General features: G+C 43.4%; 1 protein-coding gene across 4 annotated transcripts in view; it reads right to left on the bottom strand.

The window, feature by feature from the left end:
- Nucleotides 1-2,356: 2,356 nt before the first annotated feature.
- The window catches only part of LOC133411945 (zinc finger protein 521), a 122,839-nt gene continuing 102,943 nt past the window's right edge, over nucleotides 2,357-22,252 (bottom strand). For all 4 annotated transcript variants that reach the window (XM_061694815.1, XM_061694813.1, XM_061694814.1 and 1 more), the window contains exons 7-8: nucleotides 17,415-17,530; nucleotides 2,357-3,583 (exon numbers count right to left, since the gene is read on the bottom strand). In XM_061694815.1, coding sequence (XP_061550799.1) covers nucleotides 3,554-3,583; nucleotides 17,415-17,530 — 146 coding nt within the window. In that variant the 3' untranslated portion in view covers nucleotides 2,357-3,553. The remainder of the gene's footprint in view (nucleotides 3,584-17,414; nucleotides 17,531-22,252) is intronic.

Raw genomic sequence — 22,252 nt, 5'->3', positions numbered from 1 at the left:
TGAATAAATAAAATAAAAAATACAAACAATGAAAAATAAAAATACTGAAAATAAAAAATAAAAAATGTCTTCAAATACTTCAAATAAAAGAAATGTCTTCAAATACTACCAGATGTAGTTTTTTTTCTATCCCGCATTCGGAAAACATGCTTACTAATTGAATAACGGGAGAGGGATTTAAAAAAAATTTTTTTTTAGCCAACTTTTCATTACTTTCTGTCAAGTCAGAAGTTTATATACAGAAAGATTACTATAACCTTTAACAATCTGGGAAAACCCAGCTGAACGTCATGTCTCCAGCGATTTCTGACAGGTTTATTGACAACATTTAATTCGAGACACACCTGTGGATGTATTTGAAGGCACGCCTGAAACACACCGCATCTTTGCATACTGTCAAACTGGTTACAAAGTGGCTTAAGGATAACAAAGTCAATGTTTTGGAGTGGCCATCACAAAGCCCTGATCCCAATCCTATTGAAAATGTATGGGCAGACCTGAACACGCATGTGCGAGCAAGGCGGCCTACAAACTCGGCTCAGTTGCATCAGTTCCGTCAGGAGGAATGGGCCAATATTGTGAAAAGCTTGTGGAAAGCTATGCAAAACGTTTGACCCGTTGATGTCATACAGCTTAAAGACAATGGTACCAAATACTAATGAAAGTATGCAAACGTCTGACTTTGAAGAAAGTAATTTAAAAAAAATTGCCTAAAAAGTGGGTCGCTGATGGTGTAGTGGTACACTCGCCTGACTTTGGTGCAGGCAGCGTGGGTTCAGTTCCCACTCAGTGACGGTGTGGATGTGAGTGCGAATGGTCGTCCGTGTCTATATGTGCCCTGCGACCGACTGGCGACCAGTTCAGGGTGTAGTCCGCCTTTCGCCCGAAGTCAGCTGGGATAGGCTCCAAGCGTCCCGCGACCCTAACCAGGATAAGAGGTGTTGAAAATGGATGGATGGATGCCTAAAAAGTCCTTCTCTCATTATTCTGGCATTTACAAAATAGACATTATTCTAGTAAAGCCAATTGACCGAAAACAGAAAAAGTTTGGCCTGATTTCAGGTCAGTGTGAGAGATAAAAAGCGCATGTCTTTGTATAGTGTATGTAAACATCTGGTTATAACTGTACATGTGCCTTGCGATTGGCTGTCGGCCAGTTCAGGGCGTACCCATCCTCTCACCCAAAGTCAGTGGCGGTGGGCTCCAGCACACCTTAGTGAGGCTAAACGTTATAGAAAATGGACGCTTCGATGGATGCAACATAATGTTCACGAGAAGGCTTCATAGCAGTAACACAACTCAATATGATGCAATGCACTGTACCCACTATAAACGATGGCTACGAATTGGAAGTTAAAAATTCATTTAAAGTAAGCATTATTTTGTTTGTAAAGGCAGATGTTTTTTTTAATTTTTTTTTAAAAATGTTGTATGTTATTTAATTGTGTGGGTTCACCTAAAACTATGGCTGATGAGTATTCGCTAAGGATCATTTGTCATTGTAGCTTCAGTACCGACAAAATAAAACTAAAGTGAAAGCTTGAATAAACGCTGTTGAAATATGAAGGTGACGGACAGATGTTGTCTGTTTCATCCCATTCTGCAAATCCTTTTCTCGGTCTCCTGTAGTGCTGGCGGCTCCCTAAATAGACCGAGAGCGAGGGTGTGCGTGTGTGGAATGGGACCGCACAGGGCGATGGGTAATGGAGTCATTAATAACGCGGACCTCCCTCAAGAAGCTCAGATGTTCGTTAGCACGAGCCACGAGGGAGCCACGGGCAAAAATATAAAGCACTTTAATATCAGAAAAGGAAAAAAAAAAAAAAGTTTTTGGATGATTGTGTTCGTGCTGTCATAGGTCTTGTCTGCGAGGTTAATTGCAAGTACACACATTTATGCACTACATGGACGGCAACCTTGAGGGACCCCAAACTGTCAAAAGTAATGTTCAAATAGGAGAGCATTTGCGCGTCCCTTTCACTAATGTATCCCATAGGACTAATTATTGGATGCCAGTGGAACTGTTTACCCTTTTTCTCCAGGGCAGAAAAGATACACTGATATTTTATTGGACCATCCAAGAACTGTATCAAACAATCTGATTTTATGACACGTAATAATTTTCCATAATAATTTAAATGGTTTATTTGCTGGTTCGCTGCAAAATAGTGTACATTATGCAAATGATTACAGTGTCATTTACAATGGTGATTGAATAATTTGGAGTTCAACTATGCGTATATAGGAGACTGTGTTAACCTTGAATGAGATGCTAAAACAGAATAATACAACAGTATTTATTCTGCAGTCAAGGTTGTATCTAATTTACATAAGAAAATAAACACAGACCAAATCATTTTCCTCATACTTTTTAATATTTCCATCACATGTGCAACACAAAAAAATAGCTCTGCTGAAATACAAAGCTCCTTATTTGTACAATACTTTTGAGTAACATTGGCAATAACTGTCGTCTTGCTGCGGGGAGATTTAGCCGGAGATTTCCTGTAAACGGCGTACGAACGATTCTCGAGTCAAAATGTCAAAACATTAAAGTTTCATACAAAAGTGCATCTCAGTTTCAATGAATGCAAAACGTCTACACAACCCAATGTTGTTGTTGTTTTTAAAGTGTGTTGCCACGGCGGCTTCCAGCTGGAGCGGAGGGCAACGACACTGCGAAGAAGACACAGAGGGGGACGAACGATGTCGGCCACTCTCCAGGAGAGCCAGGGACTAAATAGAGTACGTCCCTAATACAGGATAAAACGGTATTCCCGATCATAAAACCCAAATTTGAATTGATTCTCACTCCCTTGTTGAACACAAATGTAGAGATAACAAAACATAAAAAAATAATAATAATAAAATCCAGTCATCTCCAGGCTTCAATGAGCAGTAAACATCAAGAGTAGAAATGTACAGGTTGAGTCAGCGGGCTGGAGACGTCCCCATGCTCTCGGAGCCACGTGGGAATGTTTTCACGCCTCCGTTCGGGACGGCGAGGACCTCACCTTCCGCAAATGTGTCTCGACGCGTTTGCATATGTCGGCATCCTTTCCCGCTTTGCTTCTGAAGAAGAAGCCTTGTTCATCTCATCCTCATGATTGACGCGGGATGCGCAGCGACATGCCGCTGAACCTTCTTTTCTCCTTTTTAAGTCCAATTGAAGCTGATTGACTTTTTTGTTGTTGTTGCTTTTTTTTTTTTTTTACAGATAAACGTTAAACTGTACATTGGCAAATACTGTATAAGATTGCAATATAGCTGTAGTTAAGCAACACATGAAGAAGTCTATGTACAAGCACATTTTTTTTCGTAAACAATGGGCAATGTCATTTTGTGGTCCCCCTGCTAACGTCTTTATTTTCTTGCCGGTCTTTGTCTTTTTTCTTTTTTTCTTGCTCGCAGTGGCGTCGCTTCGTCTCCACGCCGCTGAATCCTTTAAGCGAGACAGCGAGCGGGACGGCGCGCTGGCCATAATTGGCGCTCGGGCTGTGTTCTCTGCGTCACGTCGTCCGTTCTGTCGTCGTCGGCGGTCATCTGAGCCGCGTTAGCTGCTGTGCTGAGTCAACGTGTGGTTCTGCAAGGACAAAAAAGGGAACATGGTTAATGGTCACGGCCGTTTCTCCGCACTATTAAACGCATATCGACAGTCGGGCCGAATTTGAGCAGTTTCTCTCCCTGATCATCATATGTCTCTAAAATATTATCCTGAGGGGTTATCCTGATGTGGGGGCTGCATTCCGAAAGATTCTTCCTCCACGATCTGCTGGGAAAACGCTCGGGACCGACGGTTGTAAATGTTAAACCTGTTCAATGTTTTCAATGGCAAATTCTTCCCTACTGTTGCGTGTGTGTTGTGTCCCAACATGCCAGGCAGTTATGAGGTGCCGTCGCCTGGACAACAGCGAAGAGAAGAGGCAGAGCGGGAAAGACTAAAGTAAGTAAAGTCGTCGTTCCCACAGAGCAAAGATGCTGCAATATGCGCCTGTTTGTATGTGTTGCTGCTGCATGTCTGTTACAATAGCAGTTGTTTGAAGCTTTGCTTTTCTACGGTAATGTCGTTCGTCGTCCTCAACGAGCCTGCTAACTAACAAACGAGGGCCATACGTATGTACACAAGTATGGTGGTTTTTTGTTTTCTTTTTTTTTTGGTCAACATCTTTGGCCTGTAGGTACACGATATGTTTTGATTATCTTGACATTTCAAAATCATCACCATCAGGCTTTCATTATCCCCATTCCAATTAACTCGCATCTGAGTCAGACGTGTATGCTCGCAGATCGATACCCTCTGGATGCCGGGATTAAGCTTGCTAAAATCCGCTTCTGACACCAAAGCACAACACACCTCTGACAGATAACCCCCCCCCCCCCCCCCAATGCTCAGAAATATTACATCCCAATCAAAGGCTGTGGCCATGGAAACAAATCCATAACGAGGCGCTGGCACACCGGATGGAATACTGTCCTTGGAGTCTCGTTTATTTATCCTGGGCTGCCATCTAATCAATGTATGCACAACAACAACAAACAAATGTACAAAGAGGGACTATCAAAGTTAAATTCTACATAAGTCGTAGTGCAAAAGGTAACATGTTTTTGTGGTTTCATCCGCATTGATGCAGGTACACTGACACACACACACAGACACACAGACACGCTGCAGCTCATTGTGGAGTGGTTGTAGCGGGGCAGCTGTGCCAGGTTCTTTAAAGGGAGCGTGGACCAGGGATGTGTAACTGGTGTCCCCGGTGGGCAGAATCCAGGTCATCTTTTGAAGTGACTGCTAATCCCTTTAATGCAAACTACATGCCCCACTTGCTGCGCTCACTTTAAAACACGGCCTGGCACGGACTTATGTCGACTGGCACGGACTTAGACACACCTGTCACGCGTGTGCACACACACACACACACGAGTGCGAGTGCACGAGTGAGCCCGTCATTATGGTACGGGTATTCGAACTACCCGGGCGCTTTATCAGGAACGCAATATACAGTAATAATATCAAATTCAAGTGCTGTGTCAAGGATAATATTTATTAAAGACATTGGAATAACTACCGCAGCAATAGTGGATACAGGAAATAAAAAAAGTGCATGCAAAGAGGACACAGAAAATGTACATGACTATAATACACATTGTGCAGAATTCTCCTGTTGCAAAGATTAGAAAGCTACGTTTCGGTGAGCTGTGAGTGGCAGCAGTGTCGAAGTGCACCGCATCGTAGCGACAGATGTTTCTAATATTTGGGTTGTTCTTCACTTGACACACCCACAGCGGGTAGCGGCTCAATATTTATTCATTATTAACGTGATCATTTGTTAATATTAATTTTCTCAGTTTGCGTCCAGGGCTAACATAATGAAATTTAACCGCATAATTAGCAGTTGTACAACTAGTACAAGTCGTCCGACTGATAGTAGGGTTACATGAGCATTGAATTTCACACATATTGTTTGTATTTACAACTACTGTTGCTCATGTCTTCCTTTACAAGCACAATAGCAAGTATAATGTATCAATGTAAAGGCAGAATTTTTTAAGCCGCTCATGTGACGGATGTCATTAAGTTGCACAAGTGCACCTATTAAAGTGAGCTACACCGACTTGTTGCTGGACTATAACCCAGTGAATACCAATGAAATACGACTACTATTACTGACAATAACAATAAAAAATAAATACTCAATGAATGGAGGCCCGCACCATCCTTTTCATGGCGAATCCTCAAAATGATCAGCAATCTCTGATGCCATGCTGCGCCCACATTAGATGGCGAAAGTGTCGCCCAGCTCTTCGAATACCAGCTTCTGATTGGGGTTCATTCGGGCCAATCCCGAAGAAGGACTTTGTGAACATACAAGCTCTAGAATCTGCCCAAAATGGCAGCTTCCGATCAAAATGGCCAACTTCCTCTTGAATTTCGGAATGCGAAAATTGGGCAATTTTCGGGCATGTTGAGGCCTCCAAAATATGATTCAGAATGATACAATGCTACCTAGTGCTCAGGCGCTAATAATATTTTCTCGTCGTATTTAAAAACAATCCAAAATATGATTATTTTGGAAGTGGTACTGTGTATCAGCCGCCTTTCCACGCTGTCGGTGCGGAAGCGTTTTGGGCATCACCGGTGGGCGGCTATTGGCCTCCGCTGCATTGCTTCGCTCCCTCTTTTGGCTGCCTCCAGATGAAGCGTTTAAACACCTCCACGGCTTTCCCTTCAGCTGCGGCGATTACTCCCCGACAGGTGGGCTATTAAGCAGTTTGACGGGGGAGCGGAGAGAGTGACCCCCATAGGGCGCACCCCTCCCTCACTATGAGTTTTCTAAAAAAGAGAAGGCTTCTCAGCTTGCCATCTTGCAGAAATAAAGCTCCTTTAAGTGAGTCTGGGAGGAAACTCCCCTTGGGACCTCCCCACAAAACCCACCCCCTTCCACTCCCCTCCGGTAAAGACATCCTTGGTGTTGCCGAGGAGGGGCAGGAGCGCGGCAACCTTATTAATGAATGCGGCCCATTACCCGTCAGCCTGACTCCTCGGCTACTCCCAGAAGCCTCTGCAGTACGTGACTTCAAATGGCAGGATATTGACACGGAGAGAGCAAAACGGCGGGGACGGCGTGTGCAACTGTGTGTGTGTGTGGACCCCAAAGGAACGTAGCTCCTTGGATATAATGTAGGGCTCGTAACAGCTATTAGAGGGGAAAATAAGCCCTCGAGGGAACAACTCCGACCCCCTCCACCACCATCATTGCATGTCTCAGCTTTGTCTGACACACACACATTGCATTCCTACCTTTTCCTCAGACACACTAGTTCCCTCACTGAGGGCTTTCTCAAGGACGGTGTTAAACGACTTCAGTGGCAACCATGCAGACGAAAGGGAAATGCGAGGGAAAGATGAAGGGTGTTGTTGAAAGATTGAAAATGAAACTGATACCGTCATCTCTGCGGACGCGAAACTCTGCATTGTGAGTGACGGAGACTTGACGATCACTTCTTCCGCAGTAAGTTCCACACGAGGTAAAGCACGTGGCAGCAAATTAAACGTGGAAAACAAAAGAAACAAGCAATAAAAAAAAATAAAAAATTTTTTTTTAAAGTCCAGGCGGCAAGCAGGATGTCACTAATGGTGTCACACCAGAATTACTGCAATTTAGGATTAGATGGCCTCCATTAAGCCTTTTAGCGCTTGTCTCAACGCCTTCCTTGGATGGTGTCCTATTCCCCCGGAAGCTCGGACGCTCCCCTCTCGCTCCCTCCAAACCTTAATCTCCTCCTCCACCCTTTCAACCACCTGCTGGAAGGTTCCGCAAAAAGAAAAAAGAAAAAAGAAAAAAAAAACCCAACACAGTCGTCACAACGAAATGACATTTTGCTCCTATCATTGACACGGTTGTGCACCGCATGAAGATGGGCAGTGCGAGCTTCTTCCCTCTCCGTTCCCAGGGTGCTGCTTTTCGACCCTCACTTACATCTGATTTCATCACCCCACAGCAACCCCCTCCAGTGCAGAAGAGGAGGAGGCAGAACACCCTGCAGCATGCAAACAGGTGCAACGTGTCTTACGGAATTTAAGGCTGCTGCGGGAAGGAGAAGTCGGAGCGAAGCCGGCGGATGGGGTGTTGATTTACGATCGCTCTTTTACGTCGTAGCCCGTTTCCGCGGCCTCCGCCGAGAGCGTCCGCTCTCCGGTGAGGCAAGCGAGGTGAGCGGCTTGCGTCAGCGCCGCAGAGGAAAGAGCGGACGGACTTCTCTCCCCGCTTTCATGTGAGCGAGCCGCATCAGACGCGAGCTCTTATTGTACGACATCACAGAGAGGGAAGATGTCGGGCTTAATTGCGGCTCTAACAATGTTTGATTAGTATCGTGTTAATGATAAAGTACCCTGTGTCTGCACTCTTGCCTGTTATTGTGCAGCATGTAACACGAAAGCCAGGCTTTAGCCAGTGGTTAGAAAGCAGAGTTCATTCAAGCAGCGTTCCACGAGCAGCTAGTTTCAAGCACCTAACTTGGAAAACAAAAACTGTTCCGAATACGTAATGCTAGAAGCCATGAATGGATCCTCACACTCACTTTTTCACGGCAAATCTGATCAAAAGGATTTAATACAATTTGATTCAAATGAATCAATCAATCAATTTGACTTTGCGGGAACAGTTTGGGGAAGGTCCATTTTCTGTTCAATACTGCAAAGTTCAGACGGGCGTGCTTGGATGGATTTGGTGCGGAGGAAGCTCATCAAACACGTTTGGGATCAACATTTGGTTAAATGGACCCAAAAAAAGTCGAGCCACAGCAACGTGATCGTAACGTGAAACGGAACGATAGCCAATTCGGAAGCGACCTGAAGCTACCGCTGTTGCCGGACACAAATAATGGATTCAACACTGCTTGTGTTGAATGTTTGTAGAACGTAACTCACAAATTATTTGGCGTATTAAAAATGACGTGGAGAAGAGTTTGCCACCATGTGGTTGTTAGACACGTTAACGGTTAGTCTAGCTTTTTCTACCGCTGCTTTTTATTCTTCTTTGTATTTTCCAGCCGTCTGGATGCCCTGTGGCACTACGCCGCCACTCACAGGTACTACGACAGGTTTGGGGGAGGGGGCTCACAAGTGTGGGTGCCGCGTTGGTCATCTCAGTAATAGTAACACATGGCAATTTTCTCCTCGTCATACACGGATTTGTCTCTTACGTCGCAAATTGGTCACGATGCTGAATAGCGGTATATGTGGACTGTACCCAACTTTAGTTTAACAGAGTTGCATGTGTTGCACTGCATCTTGGATTATGTGCAAAAGTTCTGCTTTTGTTGTGTTAAAAAAAAAAAAAAAAAAAAAAAAAAAAAAAGAAGACAATGGCGTTGCATCCTGGCTAGATCTTTAATGGTGTCTTGAACTCAGTCCAGTATCGACTCTGAGCGTTCCCCACAGTAAACCGTCTCTGTCTTTGACCTCAGGCCAGGCTTACCGCCGGCCAACTTCGCCCGATGAAGAACACAATCAAATAAATAAATAAATAAATAATTGAGCAGTTGGCATTCTCCACAGTCATCACTTATCAGGCCGCGGGAAGGGATGACCCGCCCAAAACACCCGGGTTGTGCCACAACCCGCAGGGTTTCCTTGGCAACAGACAGTCTTGTTTGAGGCGAGGTGCCCGGGGGAGTCATGGCGGTACAGTAACAGCAGACGACGACGGATCTCCGTGGCTTCCTTTTGTCGTATTCCCACGGAATTCTCGCGTATAATAAATAGCAACCGTGTGGTGCTCGAAATGGCGGCAAACGACTAAATGTTTCCGCGGGCGTAACCGGAGACGACAGACCGCCTTTTTCGTGTGCGGGAGGGGCTGCTTTGTTGTTGTGAGTGATAGTCATTAGCTTGTCTTCGCAGACAATCGAATGGCGCTCGAATCGGGCCGCGCAGCGATCCCGCTGTTTGACGGAGGTAGCAAAACAAGTGCGCAACTGCTGTGTTATTATGGGGCCTCATTAAGTGAGGGGAAGGCGGGAGACGAGCGAGGGGAAGCGTCAGCGTGAGGGCCGGCGAGGGGAAGCAAAAGAGGAGAGGAGGAAACACAGGAGAGCGATACAAAGTGTATTCTGAGGTGATAGCAAGACGCGCGCGCGCGCACACACACACACACACACAGATGCCTTTCCAGCCAAAATGAAGACTATGACTAAAGAAGCCAATTAAGGGCTTTCTTAGGGGAGCCATCTTGGGAGGGGGATGGGTCTTCCTGGGACATGAGCCCTGGGCAACATCCTCTAATTAGACAGAGCGAGGGGGGAGGATCTCTGCCTGTCACTGGGAGGGAGATGGGGTCCGTGGGGTTCCGCGTGTCAGTCCCAGAAACAAAAACACAATTACTCTCACATTTAAGCACTTGAGTCTGAAACACGCTTTGAAAGGAGATGCCAGACCGACAAGCTCGACGCGGCGCACTTTCAGGCCGTTCCGCGTGGCGGCTGAGAGCTCATGTGCACGCTCGTGTTTTCCTACCGAATTGGAGAGCCAATCGGAGAACGAGCTTTTAATTGACTGGCAACGGGCGTCATTCGGCACCCCTTTTAACAGCTCGAGTTACGTCACCACGCTGTTGGAATTCAGGAGGGAATAATTGGGTGAATACTTCAAGAGTCCAGGGCGGCACTTTGTACTGGTGCTAAGCATCTATGCCTCATAGTTCGGAGGTTTGGGCTTCGAATCTCAGCAATGGCCTGCCTATACGTGGCGTTCGCATGCGCTCACAATGCTTGCGTGTGCTTCGGAATAAGAATAAGTCGTTGAATCAGTTCAGTGTTCATCCATCACGGCCTGGCTTGGCGGACAAAATGCGGCTGCAACGGACAGGAAAGGATCATCGATAGCCTCCTTACGCACACTTGAGGACTTGCAAGGAATGAGAAAAGGGCAGGCAAATTATTCTTTTTTTTTTTCCCCCCAGCGCCTTCCCTCTGGTCGAACAAGGCACACCAACACCAGCAAATATTCTAACAGCTTTGTTCCTCTTAACTTCTTAAATAGTTCAATAGTGACACTTTGCACATCTCTCGTGCCATTATTACTACGCATATTCATCATCGTAGCGCCGCACAATTCTTCAGTTTTTCATTAGTATTACGGCACTGTTGTACATTGCTCATATGTCTGTCTTAAAGTGTTTTTTTTTTTTTTTTTTTTTTGGTATAGTAAAAGAGTGCCTCCAAAGGTCAGCAACAATATGATTTTGATGTCACATTTAATTTTTTGTATTATTGCTGAACTCTGTGTCATCATTGTCCGCTGTCGACGCTTTTGGAGTCAGTGTAAACACAGCCACATAGGATATGTGTCACTTGTTAATTGTGAGAAAAACTAAACAAAAACACACCGATAGAAGCATTTCATCGTAATTTGGCATTTGGACCGACAGTGAATATCCAGCCTTAAGCAAATCACTACCGACAGCAAATAAAAGCTGCGGTGAGTTTCCTGAGAAGCACAAACATTTTTTTTTTTTTGTCGTTCATTTCTCATAGTTGTTAGAAAAGTCAAGTCGGAAAGTAAAGACGACATGTTTGCACAAGAAATGCGCCGACGGATCGGGGCACGGCGCGCCGAGCGTCTCCTCTTTGTTTGGATTTAACTTTCCCTGGTGGCGCAACACAGGAAAAAGAAAAGAGCTCAAAGGCTTCTGGGAGTTTTTTGTCATGTCTCCCTGCAGACAATGTGCTTGCGTGCACATATCAGACCCTGGGAGAGACCGCCATAAAGGCAAACACGCACGCACGCACACACACACACACACACACACACACGCACACGCACACACACACACACACACACACACACACACACACACAAGCATGCTGAGTGGGAGAAAATCCTCCCAGGATGGCGAGGTCTGCTATGCTGTCTAAGTCTGATGCAGCTACACAAGTAGAACGCCACAACGGTGATACATCACTCGCCATCTGAGGCTGTTTATGTCCCCATTTACAGTAATGCCTGTACAGTGCTGGAGATAATTACAAACAATTTTAAATATTAATCATGGCTCCTCACAAGCTGTCGTTTTTTTCCTTCCGTTATTTTTAAATTATACTTTTGTTGTTGTTGTTTTTGGGTGCACGCCATTTTGAGATGGTGACAGTATCCGAAGCACCTGGGGTGACGAAGACAAAAGCAAAAATACATATGCAACTTTCAAACGCGTGAAGCGCTGTCACATGAAGATATTCCCAGAAAACGCTTAGGGACAAACACGAAGAGCTTTGCAGAGCTTCACATTTGGGACGGAGGACATTTGGGGTGTTTTGGGGGGGGGCAGGTTTTAAACTCCGGAAAGAAAAATGCATTAAAAGCATTTGTCAACAGCAGCACGGAGTTTTAAACAAACACGAAAAAAAATAGTTGTATTTTTTTTGGGTAAGTATTTTAGTTTCATAAGATTATGACTTTATTTGAGAAATATTTCAACTTCATCATTGTCAGATTTTGACAACATATTCGATAAGCTAACGACAATATTTTCCTAAAGCGAAATAATTCCTTCTTGATGCATAATTTTGACTTTAGTATCATTATCATGAGATTACAACTTCCTCCCAAATAAAAGTAACATTATGGCTTATTTTTTGGGGGGAAAATAGGTGTTGACCTTATTTTTGTCAGATTCTGCGTGTATTGTCACAAAAAGAGAAACTTTTCACATTCAATTTTGAAAGTGCAACTTTTTTTCTTGTAAAAATATGACTTTTTCCTAGCAAGATGAGGACTTTATTTTCAAAACATAAATACAAATTAAACATCCTAATTATGACTTCCTTTTTTTTCTTTATTGTTGTAGTACTGAGGTCACTGATGGTGTCGTGGTCCACTCGCCTGACTTTGGCGCGGGCAGCGTGGGTTCAGTTCCCACTCAGCGACGGTGTGAATGGGAGTGCGAATGGTTGTCCGCGTCTATGTTGCGCCCTGCGACTGACCGGCGACCAGTTCAGGGAGTAGTCCGCCTTCTGCCCGAAGATAGCTGGGCTAGGCTCCAACACTCCCGTGACCCTTGCGAGGCTAAGCGGCTCAGAAAATGGATGGATGGATGTTGTAGTACGTTTACTTTCTTTTTTCACGAAAAATAAAGTTGCTATGATATGCTGTGACGTAATCTTGTCCTCGATTCATTTTTCTGTCTTTGGCAAATCACCGTGGCAACAGCGAGCTCACCACTCAGAGCAACGTGCGAGAAAACTGCAGTAGTTGCATTATGTATTATCATAAGATCATTATTAATGCAAAAATGTGATTTTATCACTCGTGGCGTGTCTCTCCTCTCGCGTTTATTTCTTTTCCGGCCGTCCATTCTCTCAATTTCGGCGGCGGGCAGACGCCTCGTGGCTGTTTACGCTGACCCGGTGACCGCCAAGCCAATAAATACGCTTAATTAAAACGCTGGAATTGGTCACAGCTTGGCAATCGCGGGCGTCACGCGGGGAGAGGAGACTCTCATTTGGGCAGAGCGTGATGCAGATGTGCGCTGGTCACTCGTTAAGGATGTCGAGACTGTCAATGAAGGAATCCTTCTGGAAGTGGTGGGAAGCTACTGTGTCGCCACGGCTGCCCCGGGGCAGCCCGACGGAAACGTGGCTGCCATTCTGCGCCTACGGCCCCTCCGACCGCCACCAAACATCCGACCGCATTCATTCGCAGGCAATGTGGGTTAAATGCGTTGCCCGGCGACACGACGACCGCATGCGCTCGCTGCCCACAAATACAACTTTAAAATTATTCTTACAAGATTACAACTTTGTTTCTTTATTCTCAAGAAAATTATACCATTAACCGACTTTGACAAACTATTTTGGTCAGATTATGAGTTTATACTCGACATCTTTTTTTCCCTCATTATTTTACTCATAAAATATTATCGCTTTAAAACTTTTTTTTCTGGTTTCCCTTAGTATTGCCTCCATATTTTCCTCGTAAGGGTTTGACTTTCGACACTTTAATTTTTTCCAGGGCCCGCCCAACTGCGTCCTGTCAAAACAAGACGACATTCGAAGGTGCTCTTCAACCGGTGCGGCCTTCAGATACGCCCCCTAAATTGGGACATCGATGCCGCCAATCGCTTCGCTCTGCCACACCGCATCGCTGCGGAATCCAAACTCGAGCGCTTGTTCTTAAAGCGACTCTTCGCATCCTCGCCGAGATGTCAGATTTAAGCTGCGGCTAATAGCTCGCGTCCATCAGTTAATGAATCCGCCTAATTAATCCGGACCGAGCGGCATTGCGGAGGAAGTTTGTTATCGGGTCTCGCGTTGCCGTGTGGCTTTGGCGAGCATCCGGGGACGGTTTTTTTGGCCTTGTAAGAGGAGGAGGAGGAGGAGGAGGAGGAGGAGGAGGTTGCTTTTGGAAAAAGACAAGCGGGAGGTTCTATCGCCGCGTGGATGCGTCCCAATGAGGGTCGGCGAGAGCTCGCCCTCCCCATCAGCGCCTCCACGTTGCTCTATATTTTAATGGGGTGAGGGAGCAGGGCTGCGGAGGGTTCGGCAGCCTCTGGAGAGCGGTGAAAGAAACGCCGGTGCGTGCATCTGACGTCTATTGTTTTGTCTGTGAAGGGAAGGAGATTATTCTCCTTTGGAATGTGGATTCCGGGGCACAGTGGCCCAGGAGTCAGTCAATCTGACCGAGTCTGAGGGGGGCCGCCGGGCGGGGGTTCCTCGGAGGGCTGATTAGACGGATGCGCTCCCATCGTCCATCTCGACAGGCTGGCGAAAATTGGCTCGCCCCCTCGCAGGGTAGAGTTCACCGGTGGGGGGCTGGAGGGGAGCAGGAGGAGGAGGAAGAGGCTGCGAGGCGCCGCACTCTGGATACCCGTCACAGCCTTTGGTCTGTTCCAGAATCTCGCCAGCAGATGAATAAAATATCCCTCCCGCTCGCCTTTACCTGCCGCGGCGGCGCTACCTGCTCGTCGCCCCTTGACCCCTGCAACAACGGCGAGAGACGAGGAGCCAAAGCGTCGGGGAGAAAAGTGCAAAGTGGAGACGCGTCAGACGCCGGGAGCGTCCACTTCTCGCTCTGCTGGAAGACAATCCGACTTCACACGGACTGACGAAAGAGCAACGCCTGTCGGGGGCGCGCGGAGGGTGAAGGGCACTGCGCGCCAGCTCGGACAACTCGCAACTTGCACTATTTGTCCGATATCGAGGTGGACTATGGCCACACTCAAAGTCAAATAAAGATACACTAATATATACTCTATCATACACTTGAATTAATGAGGATGATGATGTCTTCGTATGATAAAGTTACGTTTTATTCCATAAAAATCACTCTATTGCGATATTATTACTATTACTCTCTTTGTTTTTAAAAAGGAAAACATTGTCATACCAAATTGAATATTCTCATAATATTGCGCCTTTTTCTTTGTTTATTGTTAAAAAATATGACAAAATATAAAATAAAAAGTGCAACCTCGCTTTTCGTATGCACTCTCGTTTTCTTACAATTTGGTTTTTCCACGATTTTTTTTCATCTAACTCTTGTCCCGGTTTTCGTACAGCCACTCGTTTTCTTTCGTACAAATAAACACGTGACTGTCAACCATTTTCCGAAATCAATGTGCGTTCATCCGAAGCTCTTTGTTGTGTTAAAGTTGTGTAAAAAAGGTTCAACGGAGGGCAGAGTTTATTCTTCAACAATGCAAAGCTTTTATGAACAACAATCGCCCTTCCGGTCAGCTCTGCAAAATGCACACAGACACACTGGTGCAACACATCCTGTCAAAAAGTCACACCTTCAAAATAAAAGCATGCAGCAGAATAACAGGTTCAGCACGCTTTATTTGGCCCACGGTGGCCTATTGAGCAGTCGCACTCAATAGACAAGCACAAAAGAGTTAGTTTGAGTGCGACTCCTCAATTAGCGGCTTCGTTTTACATCTTCCTACTCCTTTTTTTTTAAACATTTGATTTTGTTCACATTTTGTTTGATCCCTCACATGTTCGAAATAAAGAATTCAATTCAATTGAAATGCTTTTTCTCTTTTTTTTTCCAAACTTTATTCCTAATGTTGTGTCTGTTTTCTTGAAAAAGTCGAATTTTATTCTTGTAAGATGGCCTTTTTTATTCTTAAAAAAAAAAATACAACTTTATTCTTGCGAGAGTCTTACCTTTTCCCAGAAACATGAGACTTATATTCTGGTAAGATTGCTACTTTTTCCCTAAAAAGAAAATCTCATCACAATATAATGATATTCTTGTCTAAAAATAGAACTTTTTTTCCCCTATAAAAACTTAACTTTACTCCTACTACTGCTCCGCCCCAGGAAAATACAACTTTTAGTGTGTCAGTTTCTCATCAAATATGACTATTCTCATTGAAAAATAACTTTTTTTCTTCTTAAAAACGACTATTTGCATAATAGCATGTCTTGTTTCTTGCAACATTTAAAAAAAAAATTTAAATTTTTATTTTCCCCAAAAGCGTGCCTTTATCCTTGTAGGATAATAGTACCTCGTTGTCACAGGATGACTTTTTCATGAAAAGAATTCGACTTTAGCAGCAGCCCTAATATAGTCTTTATATTCTCCACCTAGTACGAATTGATTCTCGTAAGATTACGACTCCTCTGATAAAGTACGTTGGTTGCATTATTCTATAAATTGTGCTGTTTGCGATGAAGTCCCTGGTGCGTTTCCTGAGCACAGGTCGAGTCTAACGATCATCTTCACGACAAAGTGCCGCAGCTTTGTCAAACTTTGTAAAACTGTTCCCAATACATTTTCGGTCAAGTACAGTGAATTGGAAGAGGGTTTTCTTTGGAAGAGTTACAGCGTCAGCAAAAGCCAGAAGAAGAAGCAGAAAAGGTCCCCGACTAATAGTGTAGTGCAAACTGTTTGTTTGTGTTAAAGTAGCAGTTGTTTGAAAGCTTATAATTACAGTCACATCTACGCTAATTTCCGTTCGCCCGTCTTTTGCATTTTACGCTAGCGTAGAACTCGTTGAATTATCTTCGATGAAACGATATTGTTTGAGCATGTCTCACAATCACATCGACTGCGGTAAATAATCCAGATTCGCCGCTTGTTTAATTCATGCTTGCAGAAGTCAACAGAGCATCAGATAATGACCACGTTCACCTTCCTCCTGGCCGACTAACAAACCGTGTCCAGGTGGAGGCGCATCCTCTGGCTAGCTGCTGCCTAATCCTGCATTCGGGAAGTTGCGTTTGGAGACCAGCGCCTCATTTGTTTCTTTTTGCCCTCACTGGCAAATGAAGGGGAAATGCCAGTGATTTGAGCAAAACAAGGTGCTTTATGGAGGAAGATTTTAATGATTCATCTTCAAACGTGAATAATAATAATCATAAAAATAAAAAAAAAAGAAAAACAGTGCCATGTGCGCAACGGAGAATCCCCCAAACGCACACGCACACACCACTAGTGTAATGAAATAATAAGGCCTGTTTCATTTTTTCCACACTCCCTGAGGAGAAAAGAAGGGGAAAAAAAGATTGCCAGAAAAACGGATTATCTCTCTAACGCTTGGAGTTCACAAGTCCAACTAGTAACTTTGTTGAAGGGCAGATATGCCCCCCTCCCCCACCCCCCTGAGGTAAACGCTCATATTCAGCCATGAGGCCTCTTCTGCGATTAAAAGGGGAGATGCAGCCCGTCTGACTGGCCCCATCTCGGTTTTTGCCTCTGCACTGCGCGTAATTACCGCTTCAAAAACCAGCATTGGGCTAATCCCCTAATTCCAGATATTTTACTGCTCTGCCGGTCTAATAAGCAAATCAAATCATATCTGTCAATCTCAAATGAGTTTTCCGACGGGCTGAAATAATTCCTCCTCCGATCCGCGACCGGAGCGGCGTTGCGGAGCGATGGCCGGGCCGTTTAGCGTCACGCGGCTCACCTGTAATTCCGTCTGGAAGAAGAACTTCTGAGGACACTGCGAGCAGTCGTAGATCTTATCCTCCTGCCCGTGAGCGGAGAAGATGTGCTGCTGAAGCTTGTTGGCCTGCACAAACACTGCAGAAGAAGAGGAAGAAGACGCATTACAATTTGCCGTCGTGCGATCGGCGTCCGCTCGTGCAAATGAGAGCGGGAGCCATCATAATTGCATCTGCCGGAATGTCAAGCACGCACAGAGAAGCAAGAGAACGACTTCATTACAAACAATCTTCACTAGAACAATATTGAAGATTGAGATATCGTTGAAAAACAACAACTGATCTGTTATCTGTGGTCAAGCACAAAGCGTTCCCGAATGTGTTTTGGGAAGAAAGACGCTCTTTAGTTGGCAACACCGTGGGAACAACAGTAAATAAGATAATAACAAAATAAGATAATATGAGTACTCTTTTTTTCATCGTAAAAAATATACTACAGGATTTTGTTTTTCCTAGCAAACAACGGTTAACTAGTCAGACTGCGTTTTGTTTCCTAGAATAAATGCAACTTTATTACTTGTATTATTTTACAAAACAAAATATTTTTTTCAGCCCCAAAATTCAAACTTTATTCTCGTGATACTACACCTTTTTTTCCCTGACTAAAATATTCTTTATTCTTGTACGATTACAATTTTTTGCCCGCCAAATATTACTTTTTCCACTCTCTTAAAAATATGACTTTATTCTTGTAATATACTGCCCATTAAATAAGAATAAACGTATATTATTATTATTATATAAATATTATTCTAGTAATAGTACACTTTATTAATTATTATTATTAATTTCACTTCATTGACACTTTTTTTTAAACAAAAACTACAATTGTATTCGTTGTGTTACTCCTTTTTTGTTGAAAAAAAAATCCTAGTATGATTAATACTTGTTCCCCCTGGAAAAACATTTTTAAGTATTATTTTTTGTAACTTTTTCTTTTTTTCACTACAAAATAATACATTTATTCTTGTGAACTAAGGATATTCTTGAAAAGAAATATCATTTTTTTTTTCTCATAACATTGTCATTTTTTTCTCTTTAAAAATGTACTCTTATTCCCCTTGATTAGAAAAAAAACAAAAAACGTAATTTTCTCAAGACGAGGATTATTTGTCGGCCTGCGCGGTCACTGCCGAAGAAGGCGATCGTCCCGTCTCGTGTTACAAAAAGATGCCTGTGCGCTTTCAAATTAGTGGAGGATTTGCAACAAGGCATCATCAAAATTCGAGCTGAATAGAAAGAGAATACGGAGAACACATCAAACAGCAAAGAATGACTTCATTACAAAGAACCTACAATAAGACATTTTTAGGAGATATAATTGAAAAAAACTAAACAATGAAAAATGTTATCAGTGATCCAATTTATGCCACAAGCAGTCACAAATGTATTTTTTCATGAATTGAACAAAGACACTCCATATTTGTGACCTTTTAGCTCAATACGTGATATTTTAAAAGTATTAAAATCTGAATTTATTGTAGTAGGATTACGCCCTGTTCCCCCATGGAAAAATAAATACAACAATAATATGATGTAATTACAATTTATATTATGTATTGTTTAATTTTAATTCTATTAATTAATTAATGTTTATTTCATTTTAGCATATAAATATGATATTTATTATATATTATTATTTATCATTAAAATTGACATTTAATGTAATTGTAAATGTATAATTTAATTGATTTTGTAATTTCTAATTTAATTTAATTATAAGGTATTATATAATTATATAAATTATAAAATTACACTTTTCCTCACAAGAATATGGCTTTTCTAATTATATTTTATACTTGTTTCTTGCAATATATATTATATTTTTTAAATGGAAGATTATTACTTTTTATTTAACCTAAAACAACACAAATCTCATGAAAAAAATACATCAAGTCTCATAATACAATACATTTTGTCTTGGAAAAAAAAAATCACCTTATTCTTGTAAAATCATCAATTTTCTGCTTGAAAAATATGTTTTTTTTCTAAATAGACTATTTCCCTAAGATTATGATGACTTGTTGGCCTGCACAAACAGAATAATATATATATATTTTTTTTTGCATGCACGCATTCCATTTTTAAGAAGAGGCCTCCACTTGTGCAAATTAGAGGGGGGGCCTTGTTGCAAACATTCCTGCAACAAAGGCGGCATCATAATTGCATTTGCCTGGATGGAAATTGAAGAGAATATGTCAAATGGCAAGGAAAATGACTTAATTGCAAACTAATGAGTGCTGCATCTGCGATACAACAACACTGTTATGTGATATAATTGAAAACAAAAAAACAAAGATGTAACAATGGAGATGTTATGAGTAATGCCACAATGGTCAAATCTGCGACGCGAGCGCTCCCGAAAGCATATTGCGTGTCGGGAATAATAACGCTCCTTATTTAGCACCACTGTGGGAACAACAAGGCGGGAAATAAACAAGTGCAAAAATTGGCATGGCTTCAAGTGCAAAACATGGCCTCCATTAGTCTACATGGCTAATTATATTGACAATATAAATATTCATGACGTTGCATGCGCTACTTATTCATGCCGCCACCATATAAACACACTGGTACTTTAAAAACACACACATATATACTGTGTGTGTGTGTGTATATTTGTGCTTTAATGAAGCCATAGTCCAAACTGGCAGAGCCAAGGGAGATGGGCAGCAGTGCGGGTCTTGAGCGGATGTGCCTCGAATGCGTGGGTGTGTTTCGGCATATTCCGAGGAGCACTTCAAACGTGTCGTTTGTTAGCCCGGACCCCCGTGCTTTAACGACGGCCGTCGAATCTCAAAGGCAAAAAAAGAAATATATAAAAAAAAGAATAAAAGTTGGCATGCGGGGGGCCTTCATCTGAATTTCGTACAGCTGAAAATAACTTTTCTAATTAAAGCAGCGCGGAGCCACGTGGAGAGGGAGGAAGGCGCTCGGACGCGGGACGGCGAGGGGAAGCGTGCGGCGGCGAGACGGCGGCAGGGGTCACGGAGGGCACGGGGGGGGGGGGGGGGGGGGGGGTGATACGGCGGGCCCTTCGGCTCGGCTCGGCCACATTCGCGTGCCCCACTTTGAACTCACCTGTGCCGAGGGCCGTTAGGGCCACACGGAGAAGAAAAAATGATTACAGTGTGAGATTAAAGTCGTTATATTGTGAGATTACAGGAGGACAAAAGCGTATATTTTCAAGTTAAAAAGTGACATTTTAAGTCAAATGTTTTTGAGAATAATGTCCTCATGATATGAGAATAAACTTGTATATTTTTTCAATGGAATTTGTCATCTCATGAGAATAAAGTGCTATACTTTGTTGAACAAATGTGTATAGTTTCCAGATAAAAAGTAGTATAAACTAAAGTCATATTATGAGAAAAAACTACTTCTTCCTACTACTATTGAAGAAGTACATGTATTCATTTCTTTTGTTTATTTATTAATTATTATTATTATTTCCCTTGTATTTTGTAGTATCTGGTGTTTATTTGTTTTTGTACATGTTCAATAAATACATTAAAAAAAAAAAGGAGAACAGTCAGCAAGAGTTGTTAAGAAAAAAAAAAAGAGCAGGACGCACCCCTCCGTGTCCCGATACTTTTGACCATATACTGTACATCATCACTTTTTTTTTTTTTTGTCAAATTATATTGAGTTTTATGATGACTTGCCGATTTTTCTTGCCTTCTTGGTACAGTAAGAGAGCATTTACAGCTCTGCCGGCATGCAAGCTTTTCCCACATGAAACCACCAGTGCCACGAGGGGAATTGTGTTTTGAAGCGGTGGCCGATGCGTCCTCTTGTCGGCGTGGTAACAGCGGGTCCGCGAGACAAAATGTTGGGATTATTCCATCATTAGCCGAGTGTTTTTGTGTGCATCTGCCATCCGGCAGCAGGTCAGCGCAACTGCAGGAAGCCCTCATTATGTCTTCGGCTCGCGCAGGAAGAAGTCGATACAGCAAAAATCAAAATGTATCCGAGACTCGGGGGGCGTGGGGGTCTTCGAACGCTGAACACAACGGTGATGAGCAAAGTCAGGCGTTTCACTACATTTGCATGAAGAGCTCAACCTACAGCATTGCACAAGAACACACAATACGTTTAACGCTTGATGTGGTGTGCGTCGGATCTTTGGAGCTTTCATTCTTAGCAACCACATGAAACTAACTTGTTGTCAGTAATTACAACATGCCATGAAGCCAATGCACGATGTGGTATGCTTTGGATCGTGACACGTTTCTTTCATTCGAAGCCAGAATGTAAAAGTAACTTGTTGTTAGTAATTATAAGATGCCATTTACTGTATGGTCTCCACCTTATTTGACACATGATGTGGTATGCTTTGGATTGCAAGATGCTCCTTTACTGTGTATAAAGAATGTGGAACTGTTGTTGAGGAAGTACAACATTCCGTAAAACTGCCTCCGCCATGTTTACGACATGATGTGGTATGCTTTGGATCCTTCGCAATAATAGCACAAAAGCACTTCCAAACAGGAGAGCCGCCGCGTCTCCGCTCGCTGAGAGACGAGAGAAAGAAAACGACAACTTAGCGGAGTCGGCGGAGTCGGCGAGGGTGTCGGAGCTGACGGGGCTGCGGGGGCCCACAAGGTCTCCTCGCTGTGGGGCAAATTAAGCCCTCTGATTAGCTCTCAGGGGCCACCCGTGGCAGACGGGCCCCAGCTCATCTTTATTTTGGCAGGGTGGTGAGGCACTGCACCAATATTAAATTGTTTGTTTTGTGCAGGGAGGGCAACAAAGTTAACACCGCCAGCCTTCCTTTTCTCCCTGCTTTTCATTTATTTAT

The sequence above is a fragment of the Phycodurus eques genome, chromosome 13 (genome assembly GCF_024500275.1).
Source record: "Phycodurus eques isolate BA_2022a chromosome 13, UOR_Pequ_1.1, whole genome shotgun sequence".
NCBI classification, from domain to species: domain Eukaryota; kingdom Metazoa; phylum Chordata; class Actinopteri; order Syngnathiformes; family Syngnathidae; genus Phycodurus; species Phycodurus eques.
This window is presented reverse-complemented; position numbering and strand designations above follow the sequence as displayed.